Raw genomic sequence first — 13293 nt, 5'->3', positions numbered from 1 at the left:
ACAAAAGCTACCTCACATTTCATTTCTTTTTATGCCAATTGGACCCAGACAACATTTTTAGGGAAATGTTGGCTTCTTTATTCAAAATACAACTACCCAATATATTAGGGGGTTTGTATTCAAAGGCTTCAAAATAACCCAGAGCACTGCTAGCCTCCGATTACATCTTTAGCAAGCTCCACTGGATAAGAGATCTGTTTTTTAATACTCTGTCAGGGGAACAATAACATTATTAGAATTTTATTATGCATAAAGCCAGAGGGGAGTATTTGTGCACTACTCACATCACTCATCACTGTAATTAAGATGTTCAAATTCTCAGTCCTGCTACTCTTATTTTGGTTTGGCAGAACATACAGTGAAGGCAGTTGCCATTGATTCATTTCTGGGATGACACAGTTCATGGCAACTGGAAGCCATTTATATCCAAAGGGAATAATAGAGATATTAAATCCTGTATCCACAGTGAAGAGCATGGGGCTTAGCGGGTCTGAGTAGCACAAACATTGAAAAAACACGTACCTGAAAATGTAGGTTGCTTACATGATCCATAACTGTATTGTTGAATATCTGCCAATATTTTTCCTACAATTTTAAAGTTCAGATTACTCCAAATGGGAAACTATTTTAGATGACAAATACTGCAGTCTGTTACAGTACAGCCTTACTTACATAGAGGATTTGGGAGACACGCAGTTCCCTTTTTAAAAACAGGGTTTCAGATAAGATGGTAATGGTCAGAAAGCCCAGAACACATTAGAGATAACTCAATGGACATGCATGCTCAACAGCTAGCTTTATAGAGGTTGTGCTAGTTCAACAACTGTGTTGAAATTTTTCCAGGTTTTGTGATTAATTATTATTATTATTATTTAAATCTAGTACTTTCTAAAACAAAGAATTCATACGAACATTTGCCTATGACTTCCACTAAACACTTTGTGTGTTTTGTGGTCCTTTGATGGGTTAACAAAACAAATCAAAATGATGTCACCAGGACCCTGAAACAGGAAATGGTGGAATGCTTCTGTCCCTGTACTCCTTCTCTTGGCAATAATGAATCGTTACTCTATATTCTAGATATGAGAAGGATTCCAATAGGTCAGAAGAAATGATCATTTCTTCTGCTCCAACAGGGAACCCAAAAGGTTCCTATATTCCTGGGTGGGTAAAGGAGTGCATTAGTGAGGCTTAAAGATGAAAACCTTCCCTTAGCCATAAGGGCCAATGCCCATATTACCAGAGCAACAGTTACATCATGGGCAAAAAGGAGATGAACATCCTCACTGGACATTTGCATGGTAGCAAGCTCAGTCTCCCAGTTTACTGTGCAAACGTCCCAGGATACCTTTGTGAAGAAGGCTCTGTACGCTGCCCTCAAGTGAGCTGTTCTACCACCCTCCAAAGTGCCTCTTGCGGCTTGCTGTGTTAAGTCTGGGGTAAGTTTTGCTTTGAGATGTCCTAGATACTGACCGTAAGAAGGTGTATAATAAGAGAAAAGGGAATTTATCACAGATTTAATTTCTCCTAGTCCTTATCAAGTCATCTTAGACATCCACCTGAGTCAGGAGGCTGCGAATCACATAATTGCTCCTCACCTGTAGGTTTTCCATTCCTTCCAACCATCACTTAATCTGCCCTTTTGACTGTCTAGCTTTTACAACATTTGAACAAGCAGACAAACATCACAGGTGTTGATTCCGAAACAAAGTAGGAGGGAAAAAGGAATGCTGCCTTCAACTTCATTAAAAAAAAAAAGAATATGGCAGAGCAAAAAACAAAAAACCAGAAAACCCAACTACAACCAAATGCTAAAATAAACACACCAAAGAAAAGGAACAGTGTGTACCAAGCAATGCAAAAGAGAAGTTGATGATACTGAAAACAATGGAGAGCAGCTTAAAAAACAAACTGATATTTAAATAGCATTTGATAGTGTCTCTTTATTACTGTGGTAGAGGCATTATACACTGCAACAAGCTATTATCCAGCTTAAAGAATTGTATTTACTTCCAATTAAGCTATTCTAACAGCTAAACCTCTTCCCACAAATAGAAAGACTGGAGAACGCATTGCCTGCAAGAATGGACGGCTGACAGTAGAAAAATATGAAGAGGGCATTTGGTTTGAAGCACAGCAGGCTAAAGGGCACCACTAAGTATTTACAATAGGTGAAGTACGGGAAGTGACATAAGAAATTACAGGTGCGTGAATGGTATAGTTTGTGTTAGTATTTCCATTCTATAATCCTCTCACAAAACAGGTTTACAGAACTCAGCCATAAAAACAATTTGAAGCTAGAAACTGGAATTAGCTGACCAGTTATTAGTCCATGTGCTATTTAAAAAACAAATCACTTTTATAAAATACCACCTACTCCTTCAAGGAGTTATTGCACTTGGAAGCCTGGAAGAGGATAGTGATATCATTTGAAGTAAACATACTAACTTCTATTCACAATACAAAGCCTTTCTCCAAATCTGGTAGGTACATATGCAGAGGTTGGGAATCAGGGAAGGAATCTTGGAAGCCAATTAATGTAGAGAGCGATAGCTGAAATGGAAAGTATTCTCAGGAAGTCACAGGTTTATTCTCTCAGTGCATTTACTTAACTGTCACTAAATACACTAGGGAAAGATGTATGTGTGGATAAGGCAGAAAACTGACCCTCCCCACTCCCATGTACATGAATCACAGGAACACCTAGTCTTGGCTTGTTCAATGACATTAATAATGTTGAAAAGCCAATCATCATCATCACCTTCATTCTGCCTTAATAACCTAAAACATTTTTAACCACTTGAAAATACTGTTTTAAAAAAAAGATATGAACTACCAATGAAGATGAATAGCTGAAAGAGAACAAATAATAAAAATACTGAATTAGAGTTCTAGGGAAGTGCCAGCAACATGTACAATGGAAGGACTATTTAAGTAGTTATTACTTAAATACTGAAATTTATCCAAGTTCTGCCTGTGGCCTCACCCTGATGACTATAGCTGAGGCGCTCTCTGAACCATGGAATAAGAAAGGGCTCATATACCATAAAAACAGCTTTGCGGCCCTGGTAAATGGAGGTACTCCCAAACTCTCCACCTATCTAAGCTGCAATCCTGAACCATAGGCACCGGGAATCAGAAGGGGGAAACTGAGAAACTAAGTAGCAGGTGGAGCAGTCGATTAGCTTGGAGTTAGGAGCTGAAGCTGAGTGCTGGCCCACAGGGATTGTGAATGACAAGAAGAGAGGGAAAAGGATCAGAGAACAGTCTGGGTCGGTGCAAACCAAAATTTTTGCACTGAAGGGAAGAGCACTACAGATTTCAAACTGACAATTCTCTTCTCTGTCTTTATAAGAGGCATATAAAAAATGTAGTTAGAATGTCCATTTCAAACCACTCCTGGAAAGATCTACACCAAATAAACCTTTTGCTTTCTTTTTGGGATGAAACTTTTCAACTCCCAGTGTTGAGGATTTATCACTTGTCAAATTTATTCAGAAGGATAAGTAAACTGATTTTGTTTTTCACATTTTAAATGAATGACACTCTTATTAGCAGTTATCAGTTACCAGGGCCTGGCAGGTGAGGTAAAGAGACAATTTTATTTTGACCCCTGCATGTGCAGATGGAGTTTGGGTATATAAACACTATTTGCCCAAATGGATTTGTGCATGCAAATGCTAACATTTGTGTGCTGATGGAGAAGAACTGAACATTCAGAAATGGAAGCCAGCGTCTGTGAAATAAGGAAATAAGGTTTTTCATTCCACGCTTCTCTTCCTCCCCTACCTAGAATGGGGATGGCACTACTTACTTACTTACCCTAAACCCTCTGCAAGGTGGAGGAGCAGTAAAAAGCACCAGGCAGTGGGGGACAGCAAACATGATTCATATATCCTAGCTCTGATGTATCTGACGGAGTCTGGGGGAACCCAACCCATCAGACACAAGACTGACAAAAACAGTGCTTAATTTGTAATGAAAGAGGTGCCAGGGCTTAAGCAATTTTTTTTATATTCATAATTAATGCAGCAAGCCCTGGCACAAATTAAACCCTGGACAAAAGAAAGTATGGATTAGTGGGAAGAGTAAGAACAGGGCTCCAGGCAACATTTATTTTGATGTCTCACTAGTTGGAAGACAGTAACCCTTCATTGTCCACACTGAAGCCATGAGCAGAGGGGAGAGAGTAGGGAGCTGGTCAAGCATTCATCTAGGGTTTCCTTAACCTTGTACAACAGTTAACGCATGCAGTATGTGGATTATGAAAACTGTATGTGCACAGTGTGGTTTCCTGTTAGATAATGCTCCAGCATTAGTTCTTCTCCACTTCTCCCTGTCCAAGTGTTTTCTTGGCAAGGCAAGGCAAGGCATGCTCAAACCCAGGAAAATCTATTGAAGTTAATATTAAAACCAGCTACCCAATTGGCCCATTCCCCCATAGAAACCAATGCTTTCTTTTAGAAAGCAAAACACACCATAGATGACCACCGGGGGGGGCGGGGGGGAGAAGAGGATGAAGACAAAATCAGAAAGAGGAACATACTTTTCTGACAAGTTGGTTAAACAAGTCCATAACACCACACCTTATCTCAAAAGCTGCTGCCATAGAACTAAATAAAAGGAGCGCACAATGCTACTACACAATCCTTGACCACTTCCATTTTCACATTTCAACAAATAGCTCAAAAGAGTTAATGGGAACAGCCAATTATTCTTTAATACTTGGGAGACTACTCATTCTCCCCGTAATGGTTCTGATCCAATGTTTCTCATACATAAAGCTTTAATGCAGTTTCAGACAAATTCTTCTGAGCTAAAACTGCCAAACTACCACTGACATGATATGGCATGTCAAACTAGACAGATAATTTTATTTTTTTTTAAGAACACTTATCCACTGGAAAACAAGCTGAGACCATACTGTAACCTTAAAACTATGTCTGATTGTTACTCAAGCAGAACTACACCCGACGCCCCAAAAATTCAGTTCATTTAATTTATCACAACATTGTAGCCCAGATGTTTCCAAAAATATTAATTTACTATATTCACAAACAAAAAACATGTATAAAAGACTTAATGTTGAAATAGTATTTCAATGAGTCATGCTAATACTCAAAAGTTATATCACATTTCCTTTACAAAAATTCTACATCTTTAAAAAACCCTACACATTAGACTGCCCAGAAATAACCTGTCAAGGGATCCAGCCAGTTCCTCACTGACATGTAAATCTTCACCATTTATCATCATATTTAGTGACTTACACCACGCACTCAAACTTAACTTTGCTCCTTTCTTTGGTCCATAGTCGAAATATGCTGTTGGACATATACATATAGTTTTATACACTGTTTACTGAATATTTAGTCAAGATTTTGAAATGAATACAGTCCGAAGGTCTGTTAAGTTATGGTATGTACTAGTGGAATAGAGGAATATTTTAATGAATAATGACTCATATGGTCTTATGAAATGTGTTGACTATAGCATTATAATATACAGAAAATGGGCCCCTTGGATAAAAAATGGACTTTTTCAATCTCCTAGTACTTTATTGTGGCCTTTCTACAAATATTTTTGCAAATGTAAGGGGACAATATTAAAGCTAGGTGTACAATGTTAGCCAGCTAGGATGACAGTGATGAATGATTATGAAACAGTGGGAGATTCACTGGATAACTTAACTGCACATTGCCAAACATTCTAAAAAAACCACTTACCTACCTGTACTGTAACTGCTGTTCTTTGAAATGTGGGGGCTGATGTGTATTGCACTCTGGTGTGCATACACCCAGCGCACTGAAGCTGGAGATCTTTGCTCAGAAGTACCAATGAGGAGGTGCTTGTGCCCTTCCGGGCCTCCCATTTGTGCCCTTCTGGGCCTCCCATGGTCATTTAAGGGAAGTGCTGCCTCATCCAACCTCAGGTCCTTCAGAAAAAATGTCAAGAGTTGAGACTCTGATGCAGAGGGGATGGATGGTAGGTCATGGAATATACATTTGCGCTCACATCTCAAAGAACAACAGTTACAGTACAACCAGGTAACAGTTTGATTGAGTGGTTACAGACATGTATTCCACTCAGGTGACTCACAAGCTATACTGGTAGGAGGTGGGGCTCAGAATCTACTTCAAGAATGGCAGAACTGCCTTTCCAAAGTTTGTATCTGATTTAGATACAACCATAACAGCTTAGTGTTTGGTAAACGTATGTACGGAGACCAAGTAACGGCCCTGCAAACATTCAACATAGAAACAACACTGAGTAATGTGATCAATGTTGAATGAGCTTGTAGCCTCCGTGAAAGCATGATTTGAGCTACTCTGTATGCTGTGGTAATGTAGGAAATTATTCACCTGAAGACTGCCCTATCCTTCATCTGATTTACATAGGAGGGAAAAAAAGTCAAGGCAATGAATGAAATGGTTTAGTCCTCTCCAAATAGAACACGCATGGTTTCACAATCACCATATGAAGGTGCCACTCACCTGTGGTTGAGTGTGGCTTAGGAAAGAGTACCAGTAAGTACATTATTTGGTTAAGGTTAAAACCTGTGAAATCACTTCAGACAAAAAAGTTGGGTGCAGTCTTGGGGCCACCATTAAGGCCGGTTGCTCAGTTGCGCTCTTTGCAGATGTCATAGCAACAAGAAAGGCCATCTTTTGGCATAGGAAGGACAGAGAACAGGTTGCCAACAGCTCAAATGGAGGTCCCACAAGGGCTGCCAGCAAAGTATAGAGGTCCCACAAAAGAACTGCCTCTCTCACCGGTGAAAAAAGAGACAAATGAATCCTCTGAGAAATTTCATTACCATAGAGTTGGAGAGGGGTGACTTCCCTTGGATTGGAGGATTGAACGCTAACATCACTGTTATGTGGACCCTCACTGAACTGAAAGACAGCCCAGAGGACTGAAGATGTAACAGATACTCCAAAATGTCTGGAATGTGGGCTAGCATTGGTTGAATTCTTCTGGCTACTAACCAAACTGAAAACCATTCCCTCTTGGCCAAATAGATAGTCCTAGTGGAGGGCTCTCTATTATTTAGTAGTACTTGTCAAACAGCTTCTGAACACCATTTCTCTTTATCTACCCATGCAGCATCCACACCGTGAGATACAGACTGCTCAGCACTGGATACCAAATCTGACACTGATGCTGAGTCAGTAGATCAGGATAAAGAGGAAGATATGGTAGGTCAGACTGAGGAGACTGAAAAAACAACATTGTCTTTGTCAAGCTGGTGCAATGAGAATCAGTTTGTCATGATCCAGCTTCAGTTTGAGAATAACCTGAGGATATAGTGAAAGGGGGAGGGGAGGAAGGCATACTTCAGCGTCAATCCCCAATTCAGATAGAACGCATTGGTTAAGGAGCCTGGACTGAGACCTGCACAAGAGCAAAACTGATGGCACTTCTTGTTGTCTATCGTTACTAACAGGTCAATAACCAGAATGCCCCATTCTCAAAATGGAGCTCAGCACACTGCTCTTCAGAAACACTCATGATTCTGTGAGACATTCTTGATGAAGTTATTCACAGCAGGAACCTCCCCCGCACCAAGTGAGCAGCTGTGGGAATGTTGTTCTTTTTGATGCAGTACTGCCAACGTTTTATTGCCTCCTGACAAAGCTGGTTGAAGTGGGCTCCTTCCCACTTGTTCACAGAATACATTGAAGTGGTAGGGTTGGCAAAAATGGCTCAAAGCTCCAGGAGGTTGATATGAAGGGAAGCTTCTTGTTCTGTTCTCAGATGTGCTCCTCAACATATTCTGAAGACATCAGTAAATACACTTCTGATCTGAACCAGTTATTGTGAATCAAAGGAGGAAAACAGCAGCTAGGGTAATCACTTGGAATGCCATGTATCTGATGTGCTTGTTGAGATCTTGATGATTGAGGCCTCACACTTCCCTTTGATTTGTGGGGGTCGAGAAATACTGCGAGTAGAATCTGTTTTCTTGATGCTGCAGGGGAACATCCTCTACAGCTCCCGAAGCCTGCAGAGTCTGGACCTGTTGGAGGAGTGGTGACTTGTGAGAGAGGTCCCTGAGAAGGGATAGAGTAGGAGGATGGAAAGGAGAGACAGACAGAAATTGAATGACATAACCTGATCCCACAGTGCTTAGGACCCACTTGTCTGAGGTTATCATTTTCCAAGCACAGCCTGTTCCTAAAAGGTGGAGATATGGCCAGGAGGTTCACAAGTGGAATGCTGCTCTTGATCTGCCCGTCAAACTGGCTGCTTGGCCAAAGGACAGGCAGGCTGTTTAAAATTGGACCGAGAAGGCCTTCTCTTCTGTGACTTATGTTCCTTCCTGGGGAAGTCTTGCTGCTTAGCAGGTTAGGATGACTTTCAAAAGTACAGTGGAAATGGTATTGTTGCTGATCTCCAAAAGAGATGTCATTTATGTTTGAGGTGTAAACCCCCAATGAGGTTTTAATGGCCCAGCAGTCCATAAATGAGTGTAATATCTCATCAGTTTTGTCATAAAATAAAAACTGACCATTGAATGGTAAGTCCTTTATAATCCACTGAACTTTAGGAGCTATGCCAGAGTTCTGCAACTATGAGGCTCTTACTGTACTAGTGGAGACCATAACTCTGGAAGATGCGTCCACCACATTCAGTGCTGATTGCAGTGGCATCCCGGCCACAAGACAGCCTTCTGCAATGAATGCCTTAAACTCTTCCTTGAAGGATTGAAGCAAGTTATCTACAAATTTGGTCGTATCTAAATATGATTTTGTAAATTGGGAGGCTACCAGAACCTGCTGATTCACAATAAGCATTTGTAATGACAAAGCTGAATACATTTTTCTTCCCAACAAATCCAGCCTCTTAGACTCTTTGTCCTTAGGAATGGACTTGTATCTTCCCTGACAATCTCTCATTTGTTTCTGAGTAGCAGCCGTGTTAGTCTGTATTCGCAAAAAGAAAAGGGAGTACTTGTGGCACCTTAGAGATTAACAAATTTATTAGAGCATAAGCTTTCGTGAGCGACAGCTCACTTCATCGGATGCATTTGGTGGAAAATGCATCCGATGAAGTGAGCTGTAGCTCACGAAAGCTTATGCTCTAATAAATTTGTTAGTCTCTAAGGTGCCACAAGTACTCCTTTTCATTTGTTTCTGTTACCATTTGGGAGAGTTTGGGACTGGATGTGAGTAGAAGCTCTCAAAACGCTACATTGGGACATAATACTGTTTATCATTATGTTTTGCTGTGAGTAGTAAGGAAGCTGGGGTATGCTAAAAAGTCTTTGTAGGTTCCAAAGGTGCTTCATTTATAGGGAGAGTTACTCTCCCAGAAGCAGAGGACTGGAGAATGTCTACCAATTTATTCTCTCACACAAACTTGGCCTGAATGTCCAAGGCTAAGGCCAAGCACCTCAGGATTGGGCTGAGGACTGGGACTTTGCAGATCAAGGAACATTCCAGTAGTTCCAAGGAGGCCCGTGAGAATAAGGATATGGCATTGATGGCCCATAAGCACTGGGCCAAGAGCCTCTATCCCTACCTTGGGAGCAGTGCTGATCTCTGTATTGGTGGTGATACCTAGGATGTCTCAATGACTGAAGAGCAGTCCCTCAAAACCGATGGAGGGGAAAGATGTCCCCAAGCTTGAAAAACCTTCCAAGTTGTCCAGTGGCAAATGAAGCTGCCAAAACAGAAGGAGCAAGCAAATGTCCAGACTCATTGAAAAGCCAATAGGCAGGTTGTATTGGTGCCCAGGATGACACCCTGAGTACTGGAAGGGGCATCACACTCCCATTCAGCACCAGAACAGACCTCTGCATCAAAGCTGCTGCTGGCACTGATCCCACAGATGTGGTCTGCACCAAAATCATCGTTGGTACCAAAAGGTATTACATGTGCAGACAGGCCCCTTGGTACTGAGGAGGTGGCTGTCTTCAATTCTGCACTCAAAGTTTAGACAGTGTGGAAGATGGTGCTGATGACAGAGAAAATTCTGTGACCAGTCCAGGAGGCATCAAAGACTCAGCAGAAAAGGCAAAGCAGCTGAATGCTCCTGAATTATTGGAGAATCAGGAATAGAGAGGCAGAGCAAGTCCAATGATGCCTGGAATGCAAATGGCATGGAGACAGCCTGTGCCAATGCTCATGTTGTCAGTACCGGACTCAATGGGCATCCCACAAATGGTACCAAAGTTGATGGTATGGTGTTCAATTGATCCCATCTTGAAACCAGAGAGTGGTTAGACAGCCCACATCAGAAGGCTACGGTATATTCTGGGATGGGTTTCTCTCAATTTTTCCTGTTGAAGCTGTTCCACTGCAGATAAATAATTAAAGAATCATTGGACTTGAACTTTTGTCTTCCATTAACTGAGGGGACTGCCCCAACTGGCCCTCTATTTAATACAAAGTGGAATGGCTTCAACAGGAGAGATTCACTCAAGAATATGCCATAGCCCTGTAAGATAAGAGATATGTATTCAAAATACATTTCAGGCAGAGGAGGGACCGAACCTGAGTTTCCCACACACTGGGTGAGTATGCTAGTCACTGGGCTAAATGTTATAAGTGCAATGGTAGGATTTCCTTCATTTTTTCTGAGAAAGGGCTTACACACTTAGCTCCAGAAGAGGATTCATGGCTGTGAATTCCAAGTGGAGATAGGCCCCTAACTCCCTTTGAAGAGCGGAGTTTAGCTTGTAGCCCTTTCCTCAGCATTTCCTATCGGCTAGTGTAGGTAGCTCCCTGCTCAACATGCTGTATATGGTTTTTGTATATCCAATTCCTAGGTGCCTAACTCTCCTCAGGCATTGAACAGGGTGGCTGAGTGCCTAACTCAGGGCTGTGGATTACATTAGGCGGCAGGGCACCAAAATACTAGGCACTGCAACAGTGAGTTGAAGTCCCCTTTGTGGATCTAGCCCTCTTAAATAAGTTTGACAGTGCTTTATATTGCTATAGTTTAAGTTAAATTCCTTACAGATTTAGGATAAATTGATACAAAGCATTAAAATCGAAATCAGAGCATCTACACAAGAGGGCTGCACTTATTTAACCAAATCGCAAAACCTTTGGTTAAAAATTGGTACAACTTCCTCAGATAGACACTGTCTAACACACAGATTCTTTAAGCAATATAGCAAGATTGCTGGTTTTCCAATTCTCAGCCAAAACCAGATATAGGAAACAGAAAAAAAACACTTCCTCTTTGCCTTAGGGCTCTTCTGCCTTTCTGTGCCTTCTATTCATATCCCTGCTCCAATTACTCTTTGTTAACTTCTTCTTCCTATTTTAGCATGCAATTTATATTAAAAAGCTATTTCTATTATAAACCTTTGTAATTTCACTGCAAAAACACTGTATAAAAGAAAATTACAACAAATACAAATCTGGAATCTGTAGGCCAAGCTAGTTTGAAAATCTGAATGAAAAGCAATTCTTATCTTAGGAGGAGGTGTCATGTGAAATTTCAGGGCTTCAGTTATTTGAGGCAGTTAACAGAGATGGCATACTGAATACTAGCTTATAATGGGAAGCTAGCTTCAAAGCCCACTGATGGTTGGTTATTGTGCCATATAATATTTCTATAGCATATTCTTTGTCAGTTCAAGAGCTCCTCATTCCATCCCTATAGCGTTTGGAGAATTGTTTAAAGTGCCAACATGAGAACCTGTACTAATAAAACAGTAGCTATGTGTTGGAAAGATTTACATCTAAATCATTAAGGCAAGAGGCTCCATTAGGCTAAAGGAATAGTCTGAGCCATCAGGAAGACTCTTCTTTAGACCCCATGGCTTCGGGTAGGAGTCAGGAAGTTAGGACTGAAGAGAGAAACAAAAATTAAGAGAAGGGAAACGGTCAGGGATGTAAATGGAGTAGAGAAAATGAAAATATTTTGTATCTGGTTTGTGCTATTTGATTATTAAACAAACAAACCAACCAACCCCTGAGGTTTTGTTGGGATTATCTACATCTGGTTAATGGAGTGCATTGTACTAAGAAATACTTCTCTTGTACAGGGCAGTGGAATTTCCAAACAAAGAGATAATATACCTCTCTTGTAAATAAAATTCTCAAGAAGTTCCAGTGTGTACCAATGGAAGTTATGTACATGGAAGACCAGCCCCAAAGTGAGATCATTTTTATTTACAGTTAAAAAACAACACACCATTGAAATCCTAGAAATGGTTTGTCAGCAACCCTAAAAAGATTGGGAAACAACAAAGAACCAATCTACAAAATTGAGAGCTCACCTGTCCTTATAGTTTATCACAGTATCGATAATGGCGTTCATCTGTTTTGTCAGTTTAGGTGGGTTGGGTGACAATTTTTCTGCAGGAGGTCTGCCTCTCCTCTTCTTTGCCTTCTCTCCATCTTCTTTGCCAGAATCCTTATCCACATTTCTTCGTCTCTTTCGTTTTTTAAGACGGACTTCCTCTTCCATTTCTTCCAAATTGCCGTCTTCAATTGCCTATCAACCATGGATCCAGAAAAATTATATTTTAAAAAAAAACCAAAGATGCAAAGAATATAAATCACATTTTAAAAGACCAGTCAGATGTAGACAACTCAACACAATAAGTCTATTTATAAACAAGAGTTCAACAGAAAAATCAGTGAGTGGCAATCAATAAGTCACTAAACTTAAAATAATTATAAAAACACCTTCACCACAGATGGATTCATATTAAACTGAACCTCAGTTCCATCTTGCAAGTTACAGGTCCATATCTGAGGGCCTATGCCACTACGCTAGTAAGTACACAGCAAGACATGCATTAATTTCTTTGTTTTAGTAACAGTTATGTTCTAAAAAAGATTTTAATGAGAGTGTTTGCAGACAGGACAGTCCACATAAGGTATCAATGTAAGAAAGTAACACAGCTTTTTCTATACATTCTTTTTAAGTAGGAACATACTAGATTCAGGCGTCTCTTTCAAAAGAATTTTCAAATTAATTTACAAATCACCTAAGAATTAAAACCACCTCTAAAATGTTGTGCAATTTTCATTCAGTATAATAACAAGTGAAGAGGCAGAAGCGGTGACAATATGATGTTTTATAGTAAAGAGCACTTGTATCATGGCATGGAAAAAGAAAAACAAAAGAACAGTCACAAACAATAAACTCTAGTTCCAATTACCTGCAAACGTGTGCTTTTAACCAGAGCCAGCAGCACTATGCAGAGAGATAATAAAGTGTCTATAAAAACAAACCAGGTACAAAGGGAACCTGCTCATATACCGACAGATCCATGTGACAAAACAAGCTGAACTTTTTTTTGCTTTTGAAAAAAAACCCTCAAAG

At 40.4% G+C, this 13293-nt stretch overlaps 1 protein-coding gene across 9 annotated transcripts in view; it reads right to left on the bottom strand.

Moving 5' to 3' along the window:
• SMARCA2 (SWI/SNF related, matrix associated, actin dependent regulator of chromatin, subfamily a, member 2) overlaps positions 1–13293 on the bottom strand; it is a 176673-nt gene that overhangs the window by 20057 nt on the left and 143323 nt on the right. For all 9 annotated transcript variants that reach the window (XM_038401726.2, XM_038401720.2, XM_038401725.2 and 6 more), the window contains one exon: positions 12239–12456. In XM_038401726.2, coding sequence (XP_038257654.1) covers positions 12239–12456 — 218 coding nt within the window. The remainder of the gene's footprint in view (positions 1–12238; positions 12457–13293) is intronic.

Source organism: Dermochelys coriacea, chromosome 5, assembly GCF_009764565.3.
Source record: "Dermochelys coriacea isolate rDerCor1 chromosome 5, rDerCor1.pri.v4, whole genome shotgun sequence".
Lineage (NCBI taxonomy): Eukaryota > Metazoa > Chordata > Testudines > Dermochelyidae > Dermochelys > Dermochelys coriacea.
Note: the sequence above shows the minus strand (reverse complement) of the source record. Positions and strands in the feature narration are given on the sequence as shown.